The sequence below is a fragment of the Lithobates pipiens genome, unplaced genomic scaffold, assembly GCF_037356315.1.
Source record: "Lithobates pipiens isolate NorthernLeopardFrog02 unplaced genomic scaffold, aLitPip1_a1.2 Scaffold_16, whole genome shotgun sequence".
Taxonomy (NCBI): Eukaryota; Metazoa; Chordata; class Amphibia; order Anura; family Ranidae; genus Lithobates; species Lithobates pipiens.
In genome coordinates, this window is record NW_027507748.1 from 138,169,653 (window position 1) to 138,187,739 (window position 18,087).

The 18,087-nt window shown below is 41.2% G+C and overlaps 1 protein-coding gene across 1 annotated transcript in view; it reads left to right on the plus strand.

The window, feature by feature from the left end:
• Positions 1-18,087, plus strand: part of NOS2 (nitric oxide synthase 2) — a 106,927-nt gene that overhangs the window by 51,873 nt on the left and 36,967 nt on the right. The window contains exons 10-14 of the mRNA XM_077480514.1: positions 1,660-1,834; positions 6,006-6,107; positions 8,579-8,773; positions 13,871-13,953; positions 14,281-14,425. Coding sequence (XP_077336640.1) covers positions 1,660-1,834; positions 6,006-6,107; positions 8,579-8,773; positions 13,871-13,953; positions 14,281-14,425 — 700 coding nt within the window. The remainder of the gene's footprint in view (positions 1-1,659; positions 1,835-6,005; positions 6,108-8,578; positions 8,774-13,870; positions 13,954-14,280; positions 14,426-18,087) is intronic.

Here is an 18,087-nt window from a genome sequence, read left to right on the forward strand (position 1 = left end):
AAAAAGTGTCTCTCTTGGCTTGAATTACTCATGTAATTCATAGCAGTGCACTTCCTGGTATGTAAGGGTGCCTAGGCACTTCTCTGCCTACAGCCTCATAGCTGTATATCTGCATTGTAAAATCTATGTCACTGCTGTCCCTAACTGATAGTCTCAGGGTGTCTGGAATGAGATTTTGAAATCACTGCTGTGCTGCTGCTGTCCCCTCTGTTGTAGGCTCTGACATGAGAAAGCAAAAAGTCCGACCTGTTGGTCACAATTAATGTGAGTGAACAACTTTCCAAGATAACTCCTAAGCCAAACAAAGTCTTCCAAATACCATATTGTTTGAAACGTTATTCTAACCTATTGGACTATCCAGGGATTTTTTCCCCCCAGAGAATAGGTACAGGGCCTCCCCCCTTCTGAGTCACCCTTGTCTTTACCCCTTACTCAACTCCGAGCATCATGCCTTGGTTGCACCCCCTTCCTACCTCCCAGTACAGCCTCATTTAGAGAATACAGAACCAAGTATTATTTTGTGGTGCTAAGTAATTTGTATGACATTTGTTAATGGCAACAAGAAAGACAGTAAAATAGATTCCCTGTAGTCAGCAACAATGGACCCCCCGGAAACAATAGATCCACTAGCAGCAATAGACCATAATACCATGAGATCCCTCCCAGCAAAGACTCACCCACCCCCAGCAACAACCGATCCTCCACCAGCAACAATAGACCTCTCCAGCAACAATAGCCCCCCCTGCAAAAATACAGTAGATCCCCTCCAGCAACAATAGATTCCCTCAGCAGCCAGCATCAATAGAACCTTCAGCACGACCACAACACCCCTTGCCACTCCATACATTCAGTGCTGGAGGTGTCGGAACTACATTCCCCCGCGTTCCCGCTGAAAAAAAAGCCCTGGGAATATCACTGCAACTGATCAGTGACTGTTCTTCTATTTTCTCAATAGTAAAATAGAAATAGCCCCGTTACACATGTGCTGAAGCCTAAGATTAGTCACTGAGAAAAGCCACAGCAGGTCCTGTTAGTGCAGTAGAGTAGTGGAGTTTGGGCAGATGTCTCACCACCAGTTCTTCTCAATGAGAGAGCTGCCACCTGTGGGTACTCTAAGATCAAGTACATGTGTTCAGATATAATAGTGATATTATATTAATTGATTTTATGCATTCTATTTTACCTATGGGTATGATATGATATCAATGCAAACCTATAAAAAAATTTAAACATTTGAAAGAAATTCTGCTGAAGAACAGATATTACAAGGCACTCTTGTTACTGATGTAAGCCAAAAAAGCTTTGTCGGTGTCCCTATGTTTCCAATTTCACTTTTTTATTAAAAGCCTGACTTTCCTGACTTTGGAACATATAGTTCTCTCCCCATGGAGAATGCCTTATTGGTAGGAAAGGGCTTTCTCTTTGGGGATAGTAGGTATATAATCTTAAAGTCAGAAGTCAAGCATTTACATGTTTGTGCTGTTTTCTATAACTCTGTGAGCCTCGAACATGTATATGAACGTAATGATACAGTTAAACCCATTTAGGAAGCTTTTCAGAATGCAATAGATCTTAAGGTCAGGTTTTATGCATATAAAGTTACCTTAACCTTCAAATTATTATGCTCGAGACTGTATAATTGCTTATTGTTTCTTAAAGGTTCGAGTGGTTTAAAGAATTGAGTTTGAGGTGGTTTACCTTGCCTGCAGTTTCCAACATGCTGCTTGAAGTTGGAGGCATTGAATTCCCAGCTTGCCCCTTTAATGGGTGGTACATGGGTACAGAAATTGGTGTTCGAGATTATTGTGATGTCCAACGTTACAATGTGCTAGAGGTAAATTTTATTGCAATGCAAATAATGCATTCTTTTTTAATCTCCTTTGGCTATGATATATTTTATCAGAGATATCAGGAAACTTTTGGGTTTTATGCAAAACTTTATTGCCAGTATTCATTTTTTTTGAAAACTCAACCTCCATTATCAGAATACCCTGAAAAACACACTGTGGTTTATTTACTAAAGCTAAATAGGCCATTCACTTAGCAAACAAAGTTGTTCTTTGCAAGGGGAATCGATCCCAGAGCTTCTCAAATGAGGTGAGGCGCTGTTAACTCCATCCAATCACATGCAAGCAAAAACATCTTTTCTTATTTCCCTTGCATGTGATTGGCGGTTCTTTGCAAAGTGAAACTTTACCACATTCACTAAGCTCTGGGGCAATTCTCTTGCAAAGTGCCGCTTCCCTTGCAAAGTGAACAGCCTATTTGCCTGTGAATCAACCCCATCACTTGATCTTCCCATGGCATCCAATCAGATTCTTACTTTTATATTTTTTCTTTTTTATTACACAGGGTAAATGAAAGTGAATGCTAACATCTGATTGGCTAATTTGAGCAACAGATGCTTTACCTGTCAAAAGCTGTATTTGCCATTCAAACACATTCACTTGTCCTCGAATAGCAATTGCAGCATTTAAAAGGAAGGCTTGTCTACAGGATGCCTATCTTTTGGATAGTGTAAACAGCAGTGTCAATGTGCAAAATGCAGTGCACAACAGCAACTAAGTAAATAGTCAATATCAACCAATCCCAATCAAATCTTAATTCACCTAATTAATTGGTTTATATAGGTACTATAGTGCACAGTAGCACATTGCACGGGTTCACAGAACTTTGAAATGCCTTATTGTCAAAGCAGATCTGGGAGTAGTAAGACAGGGTTACTGTTTTGCATGTGTAGATTGTTGGTAACTGTGTGTTGAAATTGTTGCAGCAGGTTTTTTTATTTTTATAGCAGAGATGACTGATTAGTGGTATGGGAAATCTGTCTAACAGGAACTAACATGCAGACCACCCATTTATTGTATGTTGTGAAAACCTTATGCGGGTTTCTTGAGTTACGGTCAGCTTCCTCTGAATTTCTGCTTCTTTTTTAACCATTATTTCACATACAGTTTATTCAGTATTCATACTGAAAAAAGTTTTTAACCCCAGTTACAACTTTAAGATGATAACAAAAACTTGTTGATGGCCATGTTAATGAGCAATTAAGCATTACAGAAGTCCTGTCAACAAGGTGTTAGCAAGACAAAATATCTAGAAGCACATGAGCAATCACCATAATAAAGAGCTATCAGCTTATGTGAAAATGGAAGCAGTACAATGGATTTAGTATTTTAAAAAATAAAATAAATAAGTAAAAAATACTTTTACATGTTTCTGAAGAGAATGTATCATGTCAGATTTCAAGCGTTTCAAAAGAGTCTCACAGTGTCTGTCTCCACACAGACTGGGGATTTACTGTGCTATCCTTCATTAATATACAAAGCAGGAGGTCAATTTCTAAATTATTTACCCTTTGTTAGGACCAGGGGTTTTTTTCTGAGAGAATAGGTGCAGGAACTCTCCCTTTTGGAGGTAACCCTTGTCTCCACCACTACCTACCACTGAGCACATTCCTTGGTTCCACCCCCTACCCACCTCCCAGTACTGCCCTTTTAGGGAATACAGAACTAAGTAACATTTGTGATACTAAGATACTAAGTCATTTGTTAATGATAACAAGAAAAGCAGTAAAATAGATCCCCTGCAGCCAACAACAATAGACCCCCCAGCAACAATGGAACCCACAGCAACAATGGACCACTCTCAACAACCCCCCCCCCCCCGCCCCAGCAACAGCACACCTCAGGAAACAACAACAGATCTCCCCGCAGACAGCATCAATAGACCCTCCAGCAGCTAGCTACAATAGATTGCTCCCTTAACAGTAGATCCCTAAAAGCAACAAGTGACCCCCCAGCAACTTTAGACCACCCCCCTGTAAAAATAGATCCCTTACAGCAACAATAGATCCCGCCCAGCAGCCAGCATCAATAGACACTGTAGCACAACCCAGCACCCCTTGCCATCACATACATTCAGTGCTGGAGGTGACGGAACTGCTTTCCCCCATGTTCCTGCTGAAAAAAAATCCTGGTTAGGACAGACAATGTTCAATCTAGTTTATATCTGATAAAGAAGAATTTCAAGCACATTAAGGACACCGTTAATTATGTTAAACATTAATCCATAGCCCCCTCCTAAACATTACAAAGCATTGAGAGCTTGTTAGGATTTTTAAACAAGTAAAAACTATTTTAAAATGTGACCAGAGATATATACAATATTATAAATATGCCAAGTATGCTTGGTCAATCGGAAGGTTTCACAAAAAAGTAGGTGTTATCCCAAATTGGCTGCAAAATGGGAAATACACTTTAAAATATACAGTATGTAAAGCAAACATTTTTATTGTTTTAGAATGTGGACAGGTCAAGTTTTTATTGCAGTCCCTATCTCGGCTGAAGAGATTCACCCTCTCTTTTTACCCGAGCGATCATGGTCTCCAGTACAGAAAATTATGCAATTAACATGATAGAAAATCTATAATCTTGTAGTGTTGTCAATGGAATAGGAGATAAGTAGAAATCTAAAAGGCATATATTTTCTGGTGAAAGCTGTCCTGGGGGAATTGGAGAGATTTCCTCCTACTTCCTGGTGTGTCCCTGGAGCAGAAAGTGATGGGAAATCTCCCTGATGGGATGCAGATAGCTAAAAAAAAAAAAAAAAAAAAAAAAATTCCCTATTCCATCCAAAACTAAAAGAATGATGGCTTTACATAAACTTTAAAGTGTAAGTAAAGGAAAAACTTTTTTTGCCATCTGTATCCTATTGGGGAGATTTTCCTTCACTTTCTATCCCATAGTCAAAATAGGAAGTGGGAGGAAACCCCTTCAAAGTGAGGGAATACTGGTGTGTCGCCAGGATCAGCAGAAAGTGTGTCCCCGTTGGAATATTTCCGCTGTGTTAGCCCTTGTACACACGGTCGGAGATTCCGACGGAATGTGTCCTATCGGACCGTTTTGTCGGATATTCCGACTGTGTGTGGTCTGCATCGGACTGTTTCCGTTGGAATATCCGACGGACCAAGTTTTCCAACTTGCCGGTAAAATTTTCTGACAAAATGCTCCTATCGGACATACTCCGATCATGTGTAGCCTACTCCAATGGACAAAGTGCCACGCATGCTCAGATCAAATTCCTAGACCAAAGCTATTGGCTACTAGCCTGAACGTAGTCCCGTCGTAACGAAATAACGTCATCACATTATGTACAATCAGATTTTCCGACAATTTAGTCCGACCGTGTGTATGCAACATCACTTCCGGACCTCTTCCGGAATTAATCCGTTAGAATTACTCCGACGGATTTGGTTGTCGGAATCTCCGACCGTGTGTGAAAAGGGCTAAGTGTTTTGATTTGGAATTTTCTTTTACTTTCCCTTTCGATGATAATCATAACCAGGATAAATAGGGGGGGGGGGGGTGAAACTCCCCAATGGGGGCACAGATGGCTATAAAAACTGGCAAGTGCTCTAATCCCTCTCCACTCTATGCAAAATTAAAGAAAACATTTTTGGTTTTAGTTACACTTTGAGATTAAACTTCATCCAAAAAAATGGAGGAGCAACTTCCTTGCTCCTCTTTTTTTGATCCAAATAGGGATGGAAATGCATGACTTTACCAGGCCATGATTTCATATAAAGTCCCAAGGGATGGAAATACTTAATCTTACCAGATCATGGCTTCCTAAAAGTCCCTAAAAATCTCTCCTTCTTTTTATTCATCCAAAAAAAGGCAAAACCAAATTTGTACAATTTAAATTCAGAAATAAAATTTATATAGCCTTAGTTGACATATTTAGTTGAATTCCCCAGCTGAAACTTGTTTTAGGCTGGTCATGGATTGGCAGGTGTTTCACCAACATTGTACATTGTTTTATGTAGGAGGACATCTTTCACAAAGTAACCGTTAGAAATCAAACATATCACATTATTATGTTTTTGTACATTAGTAAACTGAGCTTTGCTTGATTGCCATAGGGTACTACATTGTCCAGATCATCAGTACTATGCAGTCTTCTTTTGAAATTAAATAGATTAACATGTGCTTTTATTCTTTCAGGAAGTTGGAAGAAGAATGGGTTTAGAAACTCACAAGCTGGCATCCCTATGGAAAGACCAAGCAGTACTTGAAATCAATGTAGCTGTCCTTTACAGCTTCCAGGTAGGTTCTATTTAAAGTGATTGTAAAGTCTTGTTTTTTTCCTATAAAAATAACAAACATGTTACACTAACCTGCCCTGTTGCAGTGGATTTGCACAAAGCATTCCCGATCCTCCTCTTCTTGGGTCCCTCTTCTGTGCTCCTGGCCCCTCCTTCCTGTTCAGTGCCCCCACAGCAAGCAACTTGCTATGGGGGCAGACAAGCTGAGTCACAGCTCCTTGTGTCCATTCAGACACGGAGCCCTGACCCCCCTCTCCCCTGATTGGCTAACTGACTTTAATTGACAGCAGTTGCAGCCAATGCCCTGCCCCCTCTCTCCCCACGTTGGCTAACTGACTTTAATTGACAGCAGTTGCAGCCAATGTCTCAGCCAACCAGGAGGAAGAATGTCGGATGGCAGAGGCAGTTGTGGACATCGATGGACAGAGAGGGACCTCTGGTAAGTGTTAGGGGGTGCTGGGGAGTAGGCAGGCTGCTGCACACAGATTAGATCAGGGATCTCAAACTGGTGGCCCTCCAGCTGTTGCAAAACTACAAGTCCCATGAGGCTTTGCAAGGCTTTCAGTTTTAAGCATGACTCCCACACTCAGAGGCATGATGGGACTTGTAGTTTTGCAACAGCTGGAGGGCCGCCAGTTTGAGACCCCTGGATTAGATATTCAATCAGCACAGACCCCCCCTGTCAGAGGAGCAGCCGATCGGCTCTCCTCTAATCGCGTCTGACAGATGCAAGTGAGGAAAAGCCTATCAACGGCTCTTCCTGTTTACATCGTGATCAGCCGTAATTGGACATGGCTGATCACGTGGTAAAGAGTTTCTGTCAGAGACTCTTTACCTAGATCGGAGTTGCGGTGGGTCAGACTGACACACCACAACAACGATCGCCGTGATGCGCGCCCCCCAGGGGTGCGCAGCGGCTTGTTATCCTGGCAACGTCATATGGCATCTGCTCAGGATATCAAAACCACTTTGCCGCTGTCATTTTGCTATATTTTGGGCAGCAAGTGGTATTTATATTTGGACTATTTTTTTATTTTTTTTTAGGCATTTGACTGGCTGAGGAGAGCTTGGCTGTCAATTATTATCAATACTATACAGGATTTGTATAGCGCCAACAGTTTGCGCAGTGCTTTACAACATGGGGGCAGACAGTACACTTACATTACAAATCGATACAGAGGGATCAGAGGGCCCTGCTAGTTAGAGCTTACAATCTAGAAGGGAGGGTCAAGTGAAACAAAAGGTAATAACTGTGGGGGATGATCAGATGGAGAAAATGAAAATAAAGTTGTTAGGTGTGGGTAGGGTAGGCTTCTCTGAAGTGGAGGGTTTTCAGGGATTGTCTAAAAGTTAATAGAGTAGGAGATAATCAGACAGATTGGGGTAAGGAGTTCCATAGGATTGGAGAGGCTCTAGAAAAGTCCTGGAGGTGAACATGGAAGGAGGTGACGAGGTAGCTGGAGAGCAGGAGGTCTTGAGAAGAACGGAGAGAACAATTAGGTTGGTATTTTGAGACTAGGCTAGTGATGGAGATGGCGGCAGGGTTGTGGATGGCTTTGTAAGTAGTTATTAGTATTTTGAATTTCATTTGTTGGGTGAGCGGAAACCAGTATATATTGTCAATCACAATGTTAGAGCAGCCCCACATGACGTATAGAAATATCACGTGGGGTGGCTAGGGGAAGAGAAAGTGTAGGGATTCACAAATCTCAAAATGGAACATGCACAGAGAGTGTGGCAACCCAGAACACTGAGGATTGGAAGGCATACTGTTGCCATGTTGAACAGGGAAGCACTGCCTGGATCACCAGGTGCTTACACCTTACTAATCTATTTAAAAAAATAAAAAATGCTTACCACACATAATTAGGGAAAATAGCTTTAGAGCAAAAGAGGTCTCCAAGTCACTGCTGGGAGAGGGAACAGGGCAAAGTGAACTGGTACAGACAAAGCATTCAGTGCTTCTGTTGGGAATTTTGAGAATTAGTTTATCCACAGAAGGATAGCAAAGCGTGCATAATAATGTGAACACATATGAAAAGACAAGCCATTAGACCAGGCTTTCTCAACCTTTTGACCCTAGAGGAACCCCAAAAATAATTTTCATGTCTCAAGGAACCCTTACTAAAACCAAATCATCAGGGCTCAATAGGAACAATGCCCCTTATATTGGTGGCCAATTGGGAGAATGTCCCCTTAAAGGGGTGTTTAGAATGCCACCCTTAAAGACAGCTAAAATGATATTTGGTGTCATGCTGCTGGCTTTGCTAAGTGGCGCTGAACCTTGAACTCTGTTAAATGGATTTGTGAATGATGTAATGTTATTGTTATAATTATGACATTTTTGAAAAGGTGTCTATATAATTCATCGCAGTAATTGCAGGTATATTGATGTCACTTATATAAAAAAAGTTATGTCGAGAAAATCTTCAATCAGACCACAATGCATTTTAAATAACTTTTGTTTTTCAGAAACAAAATGTAACTATAATGGATCACCATTCTGCAGCAGAGTCTTTCATCAAACACATGGAGAATGAATACAAGCTGCGGGGAGGTTGCCCAGCTGATTGGGTTTGGATTGTGCCTCCGATGTCCGGGAGCATCACCACTGTGTTTCACCAGGAAATGCTCAACTACATTCTGAGCCCTTTTTACTTCTACCAGGTAGGATGATGAGCTCCCTTTATCAAAGTAACCAATCAGATTTATTCTTTAATGGCAAACCAAGCAGAAATGAAAAGGTGATTTATAAGGAGACGGTGCAAACAAATATGTCTTGAAATGAATGCAGGTAGCACAGCCTACTTGTTCAGAATTTCAATTACTCATCCAGACATTGCTGTAAAGCTCCAGTCTATGCCATTTCCTTTTGCTGTCTATCTAGTGATCTCGGAATCGTTTTTATTACCTGTTTGTAAAGCAGAAAATGTATTCCCAGATATACAGACTGCAGACACCTCGACACAAAGATGGATGTCATTTCTAATGCCCTGTGCACACGGTCAGATTTTCCAACAGAAAATGTGCAAATGGATCATGTTGTCAGAAAATCTGACCGTGTGTGCTCCATCTGATTTTTTCCATCGGAGTTTCCGACACACAAAGTTTGAGAGCAGGAACAAAATCCGTGTAGACAATTCCAATGGACAAAGTGCCACACATGCTCAGAATAAACTAAGAGATGAAAGCTATTGGCTACTGGCCCGTTTATAGTCCCGATGTACGTGTTTGACATCACCTCGTTCAAAACGATTGGATTTTCCGACAACTTTGTGCGACCGTGTGTATGCAACACAAGTTTCGGCCAAAATCCTTTTGGAAAAAATCCGACGGATTTTGTGGTCGGAATGTCCGACCGTGTGTACAGGGCATTAGAAGCTTCTGAATGCCACCAATCAGATTCAAACCTGCTTTGTAAATTTGAATCTGACAGGTGATATAGCATGCAGAATGTTGGGAAGGTCAGAAAATAATCTTCCACTGCATACACGAGGAGATCTGTGAACTAGATGTGCAGAATGATGAAATTTGTTTTGTTATTTACATAAATTTGTTTAGTTAAATTAGTTTAATTTCTTTAATTCATTTTCGGAATTTGGTTTATTGATTCAAATTTCTATGCTATTCAAATTTTGGGAAATGGTTATATTCTTTCTATTCTATTGTTTTTTTCTAGTCTATTCTTTTCTGTGTTAATATTTAATTTTCTAGTCTATTCTTTTCTATTCTATTTGAATTCTAATGTATTCTTTTCAAATTTCCGAAAGAAAGGTTTTATTCTTTCTATTGTATTCTATTGTATTCTTTCTTTATTCTATTCCTTCATTTTCTATTATATTTTTTCTGTTCTTCTGTTTTCTATTCTATTTTGTTCTGTTTTACTATATTTTCTTTTTTAACTATTTTCTATTTTATTCCTTTTATTTTCTATTTCTTTCTATTATTTTATTTTCTATTCTATTGTTTTCTATTCTATTCCTTTATTTTCTATTCTATTTTGCCCCCTTCCAAAATTCGAATTCCATTTGAAAACTATTTGAATTCCATTGGAAAACAGTTTAAATTCGATTTTCATCTGTATTTTTTTCCGAATAACAAATAATATTTTCCGAATTTTGATTCGGAACAAAACTAATCGCACATGTCTACTGTGAACTTTGGCTGCAGTGGATAACAGAAAACTCAGATCAAGATAAAGTGACATTGATAGTCTGGATACTATTCGCAGTGTATTTGTTGGTTTCAGCTGTTATCTGGAATTGTTCTGTAACAACATTAATGCTGAACTCTAGGCAGAATAAAATGACATAAATGAATGCAATTCTGTATTTATTAATACATTATTAAATAAATTTTTTTTTTTTTTTTTAATGCAAGCAGTTTAGGTAGTCAAATTTGACTTGGTATTAGCTTCTTGCAGTCTATGCACAGTTGAACTGTGAGAGGGAGACGCAGCACAAGGAGAATCAGTTTTGTTGCAGTGCACTCATAGGTTGGGGGGGACAGGACCTGTAAGCATTACTTGACTGCAGCAGAGAGAAAAATGTCTAATTGAGGTTGGAGCTAATAGTGATATAGAAATAATTGCCCCAACGTCAATGTGAGAAAAAAAATGCCCCTGCATTAGTGGTGTCACTGAAAAGAAAAGATGCCTCTACATTCATGACATCACTGGAAGGAAGGTGGCCCTGGGTTGGTGGTGTAATTGGAAGGAAAATGTCCCTGTATAGGTGGTGTCAGGGGGACTGATTGGGCAGTGATATGAAAGGAGAAGGGTAGGTGGGAGGGTGGGGGTTCTGTGGGGTGCATTTGCCTTTGCTGTCCTGTGTGATTCTGAAGGCTAGTTTACACTGGCACTATCTCTCTGAAGAGCAATCCACAGTGGATTGCATTTCAGGGGGCATTTGACAGGTGATTGCCCACACCACTGCTTGCAAACCTAATGCATTGCTTGCAGCTGTGGCACTGCCTCACTGAGTTGAATGGGTTGCGTTTAGCAGCTAGTGATGCCTGTCAAATGCAACAATAGGCATACATTCTTCCCACCACATGTTTATAACTCTGTCTGCTGCCTTTGCAGGTTAACACTTTCCCTCCCACCCAGGTGTCTCTTTAAAAAGTTCCAAATGCCAGGGGATGCAAAAGATTGGCCCATCACATGACCACGGTGATTGGCTGTCACAGTGGTTAAGTGATTGGCTGTCACAGTGGTTAAGCGATTGGGAGTTGGTGTCGCCGGCTACCGATCATTAACGGGGGAAGAAGAGCTGTCTTTTATAGCTTGGTCTCTTGCTGGGAGCGTGCATGAGTGTGCTCTCAGCACAGAAACATCGGCCATCCAGTCATGCATATGTGCGTTGTGTAGCTGTTAGAGCCCACTCTTTAACTGCCACACATATGTGTTACAGGCAGAAATTTAAGGGGGAGTGGTTGGGGGTGGTAAAGACGCGGATCAACTGCATGTTTTTACCACCCCCAGTCTGCTCTCACTCCCTGTCAAGCGCCAGTGCTGAGAAGGAAGTGACTGTTTTGTCAGCTTGGGCAGTGCCCTACCTGCTCTGCTACCCATATCACACTTCTATTGGAGGAAGGAGAGAGCAGAATCCACCTTCCAGCAAAGATCATAACCATTTAGTGTGCTTTGGTCTATTTGATAGCAGTGACAGCAATCACTCCTATCATTCAGGCGGCAGGAGAGAAGAGCGTTGACTGGCTCTCAGCACCCCTCTCCACATAGCACCACTATGCCCAGGGCACGTTCCCCTTCCCCCCCCCCCCACCTTTATTCCCAGCCCTGTCTCCCTTTATATCTATTGCATCGAAAGAATATGTTTTGTTTCTCACAGAAAATGGCTAGGAATGCTGATAACATTGTTTGAGATTTCAGTTTAGGGCACAGAAATTTACAAGTGCACTGCAAAATGTTCTTAGCCTGAAAAGTTGCAATGTTGTACAATTTTGCTCTTGGGTTTAGATATACCTTATAGTGGTCATAACCCTAAAAAAAAAATATGCGCCTGTCCCTTTAAAGCATGATCAGTAGCAAAGTGCGTTTGCAGTGTAATTTGCCCATTTCTTTGATCCAAAATACCTTGTTGATCCTGTCTGTTCCTGTGTGTGCTGACCACGGTAACCACAGCTGCTGATCCAGGATACCATGGTCGGGTGATGTGCCTGTATCATCCCGCTGTATTCTGAGTGTCTCTTCCTCTCCCCTCTCTCCCATCCCTCCTTGCATGTCAGCTCCAGTTTATGTGTGAGAGCCAATCTCCTCCCTGCCCCTCCTCTCTCCTCCTGCCTTTATTTCCATGTAATACATAACACAATTACTTGTATCCTCTCTGTTTTAGCAAAATATTCAGTACAATATGTTAGTTTTATAAAATGATAATCCTAAATACCTTTTTGCACAGCTCCTCTGTGCAGTCACATGACGGACCTTCCTATGCTGGCTGGTGACATCATTGGGGAATCTCAGCCCCTCCCACTGCTGTTCTTAGATCGGAGAAGGAGAGCAGAGGGAGATCATGTGATTGCACAGAGGAGCTGTGCAAAAAGGTATTTAGGATTATAATTCAAAAGAAGCACACACAGCAGTTTATATCTTGCAAACAGAGATGATACAAGTAATTGTGTTATGTGACTTTACAACCTCTAATGACTTTTGTAGTAGGGGGATATGTTTGACCAGTTTTTACCAAATGTATAATGTTTTTCTATCAGAAATACACACTAAGAATAGATTACATTTTTGTTTTAGATGCAAACTAATGTGAATGGCTGTTAAACAGCCATACATTAAAAAACAAAACAAACAAAAAAAAAAACAGTATATAGGAGTTGTCTACAGTGGAACCTTGGATTATGAGCATAATCCGTTCCAGAAGAATGCTTGTAATCCAAAGCACTCGCATATCAAAGCAAATTTCCTCATAGAAATCAATGGAAAGCGAATTTCCTCATAGAAATCAATGGAATTTAACATAATTTGTTCCGCATTGACTTATATTACATGCAATATTGCATTTGGACAGAGGTGGGGGGGGGGGGGGGGGGGGCTGGAGAGTCTCGGAAATACTCAGGGACAGCTCGGAAAGCCTCAGAAAGGCTCAGAAACACTTGGGAATGGAGTATTTCTGAGTGTTTCCGAGTCCTTTCCCAGTATTTCTGTCCCCGGCGCCCCCACACCTCTGGCCAAATGCGGTACTTCACTGCCTATTAGCTTGAATTCTGCTCATTTTGCAAGACAACACTCAAAAACTGAGTCAGAATAAAAAAAAAAAAAGTTGCTCGTCTTTCAAAACACTTGTTAACTGCGTTATTCGAAAACCAAGGTTCCGCTGTATATATAAATTGTCATATGCATTTTCGTAAAACAATGGTACGGTACTCCAAAACTCCAGTGCTCCCTCTGCAGTAGTTCTTACTTCACAGTATGCTTTTTCTTTGCAATTGTTTCCTGTATTTGTTGAAATTTTACAGTTGCCAGAAAATGCTTCCAAATTTGCAGGTCCGTCATAAATAAATACTGGAAGAATATATATAGCTGCAAGCAACCCAGCTATATATTTCCTCTTTTTTGTCAGCAGTATGGTTTATTTTATTTTATTTTGCTTTATTTTAAATGTTTATGACTGACTGATAGTAATTAAGCAGAAAAAATATTGTGCTGGTAGCAGAAGCTTGAAATGTTTCCTTAATCTACCTAAATATACAGTATACACTGAATTATTAATGTGATATTCCATCATTTTATTCCAGATTGATGCCTGGAAAACTCATGTGTGGCACGATGAGAGCAGAAAACCTAAGAAGAAAGAATTCAAACTCAGTGTTATTGCCAAGTAAGAGACTGAGATTTTCAGCAAAGATATGCGAATAGGAATGGAGCTTTTCCACTTGTTGTGGCATTAAGTGGTCGCAGTCACATTCATCCTCTGTGACAAGTCAATAGACATGTTTAGGGAGTTTTCAGCTTTGCAATAATGGAACAAGTTTGCTAATGAATTGCGATAAATCTCCGTATCCATTTCGGTTGTCAGCCGTGTATTGTGGATATATGTACTGTACATGCTGCAGAACTCTTAGGAAATAAACGATTAATCCATATACAGAAGTAGATTGATCTGAGGTGTGCTGCTAGTGTTTGACATGTTTAACTTATGTTTTAGGGCTGTGTTCTTTGCTTCATTACTTGCGAGGAAATCTATGGCTGCCAGGATAAAGGCCACAATCTTGTATGCCACAGAGACTGGAAAATCAGAGACGCTGGCAAGAAAACTGCACACGTTATTTAACTTTGCCTTCAAAACCAAGGTAAGTACAGTCAGTACAGTGTGGTCATGTACAATAGAAGTGTACTTTACTTTGGTGGACTCTGATGTAAGAATTGTGGGGTTACTGAGTCACTGCAATGAAAGCCCTGATTGTGGGTATATGAAGCCTGCTGGGTCTCTCTTCCAGGATTGGGCGCGATCTCGCACATGTGCAGTGTGTAGGAAGCACGCCCCACTGCATATCGGGTTCTAGTCACTGCCAATACCTGCATGTCCACCTGGCAACAAAACAAACATAAGACTGCCACAACACATTATCTATTTAAAAATGGCGCGGATCTCCACCTAGCTTTACATCATTTCCGGTTTTGAAATAATGCAATGCTAGCAGCAGGGGACGCCAGATGGCTCCGAGGATTGCTGCGTCATCAATCTGATGCACACGTGGAAATGATAGGATGGAAGTACACCTTCAAAACACGAGAAAGGGCACAAAACAAAAAAAACAAAAACAATATATATATATATATATATATATATATATATATATATATATATATATATATCCAAAAACAAGCGGGGGGGGGGGGAGAGGGGGATGTTTGGGTTGGTCTATTGTTCAAGATCTAGTTGTATTTTTTCCTGGAACACTGCTTTAAAGTGGTTGTAAACTCTCCCCCACAACTTTGTCCCATGTAAATCAGCATAAAAAAGCGTAATGAACACTGCTTGTAGATATCTCCTTACTCGAATAGTATTGTTGTAATCTTTTTTGTTCTTTAGAATGATGTCACTGAGCATGCCTAGATCTCACCTGATTTACAGCACACTCTGTGTACTTTGTCTATCTATTATCAGGACTTCCTACGGCACACTACTGAAATCCCAGGAGACTGCAGAATCATTCAGGGCTTCCTCTTACACCCCATGTGACCATGTGACATCACATGCAGTGTAAAGCAGGGCATGGGACAGCATTACTGCAGTCTTATCAGCTGAAGCTGATAAGACTCACACAGGCAAACACTAGATAATCAGAACAAGTAAATACTATGAAATAAAACAAGTCAGCTATGAACAGGGAAGCAGGGTTACCACAGAAACTTTGGATTGAGAAGGAGGCTTGGTTAACAGTACAGGAAGTGCTCAATGTAAGCGCAGAAATACACTCCACTGTGGACTCAGAAAACAATACTTAAGATGGCGCTGCCTTACCCCTGGAAACATGTTTTTTAAAGTTTCTTTAAACAGTAAGTAATATGCGATTTGGGCTGGATTACAGTGGCTATAGTTTGATAATTATTATAATGGACTAAATGAAAAGAAGCATCAGAGTGGGAGAGTTTACTTCCTCTTTAAGGGGACACTAAACCATATTCTTATTCTTCAAAAATAATCCATATATCCACTACTTAATGGCCCTGTACTCTTTTTTTTGTTTCTTAACTATTCCTTTTCCCTTTCACTTCCGTTTGTTTGCAATGAGCAGTGCACTTTGGTTGTTGCCCTGTGCACTTCTCTATGCACACTTAAAATACCATAGTCCATAGCTCCTAGTCCATCTTGGGAGCTATCAAGATGGAGTGGCTACATTCCTACATACAGTGGGCCATGGAGAATTAATGTAGCTATCCTCTAACAAGAAGTCGTTATTAGAAGTACTTATTGTAGCTAGTGATAGTCACATTAAACTGGACTTGTTCTGTAATATTTTAATAGGTCACCTTTATCCATTCACCAATGGAATATGTACATGTTGTTTGTCTACGAATGGGATGGGAAGTGTGAAATTTGTGAAACCACCCTGTACTAGTTATATATTCCTATCCTTTGCTTTTGACTAGTCTGTGTGGTAATCCTTTGATTCACATGGCTGAAGGTATGACTTGTGTCAAATATAGGTAACAGGGATCCTGACCCTCTGCTAAGTTGTAGTAATAACTATTGTCCTGAGTGTTTAGTGCCTCCGCCTTGAGTTTACAAGCAGGACTCCTCCTTAGGATTTCCTCGTCTCTAGGTCACTTACTTTTTCTTGTGAAGAATTGCAGGTTTAGACTTGAAAACATAGTTTCCGTGCTTTATTGCAAACTTGAGCTAGAATAGGATAGGAGGAGGCTGAAAACCTGATGCCTTCATGGGGTTCCTACAGCTCCGCTGCGAGCAACCACTGGGTGGTTCTCAGTATGCAGGAGCATCACACAGTTTCTACTGGAGCACAAAAGTCAAAAAACAACAGGTTCAAGTGTTTCTATGTTCCGATAGTCTGACTTTAGCAACAATACCTCAGGCCCACATGGCCTTCAGGCACACAGCCTGCATAAAGAGGGTGACACCCTCTAAATTTGAGCTCCAGTCCTGTGGTCATAGTCTAGGTACACAACATTCTCAACAGCTCCTCTCCCTGGACAGGACGGCTTCTCAAGGAACCTTCCAGATCAGGGCTCTTTGGTCAGAACCTGGTAACAACAACTAAGGGCAAACTCACAAGGTGTTTGTTAGTGAACAAGACATACAGAACTCTCTGTATACACTTCATGGCATTGTGGAGCTATCTCAACAGTTTAACTGGCAAATGATGCAATACATGAAATCCCTGAGCTCAATTTTCTGCAGGGGTATTAAGTAAGCAGGGGTAAGGGAACTGTCAGGTCACCTGAGACCAGGTGACAGATGCACTCCGTAGGAGTCAGAAGTGCACCGCTAGGTAGTGAACCTTAGGACTGACTGCTGCGGATTGTACCCAGGGAGATTCAGGACTACAGGATCACTAACACAGATCCCAATGGGAGCTGGCTCATAGATTCCCCAGGGCGCGGAGTCTAAGAGCCAGCGGGTGTTCGCCAGAGCCTCCAGTGGTGAGGATGGGCTTCGCTGCAGTCTGGCTCCAGGTCGCGGCCCCTAGGGTCTCACAGCTCACGCTCACAGTAGACTACAGGAGAAGGAAGCAGCAGGCTGAAACGAAAAGTATAGTAAGGGGATACGGTAGAGGTCAGGGCAACTAGCAGACAGGAACAACAGAGTACACGCCAAAGGTTCAGGGTCACAGGCAGACAGGGATGGTCAGGGACATGCCAAAAGGCCAAGGTCACAAGCAGACAGGAATCGTTGAGAATACGCCAAGGTCGGTAACAGAGACAAACGAAGAGCACACGGCAAGCAGGAAACAGGAAGCCAAACACACAATGAATACACAATGGTTGATCAGCCCTGTTGGCTTGCAGTGCACAGGTTAATATAGGGTTCCCTGATAGGGCCTGGGGTGGAGCCATGCTTAGAGGAGAGGTTATAAAAACCACCAGGTGGAAGTGGCTGGCCTCTTAGTCAGAAAACATGAGGGGAGGTAAGCAACCAGAGGAAGATCACTGCATAACCATGACAAGAACATAGCTCTACACTTGTATGGGAGTCAGGGGGAGAGGAAGCCACAAATAGCAAAAATATATCTGACAGAAATGTTACCTTCTGCCTGCCTTATACAAAACTAAAAAAAAAAAATTTTTAGCTGGGGCTAGGCAGTATGGAGCTTACCTGAAGAAATATCCACTATATAAACAGTATGAATGTTCAAAATGTTTCAGTATAATAAATGGCATGATGACCTAAAGGCTTTCAATAAAGCAGGCCTTATTGATATCACCCCTGTTTTTATGTCAATGAAAATAATCTGGAGTACATCATATCTGTTTTAGCTGTGGTAATGGC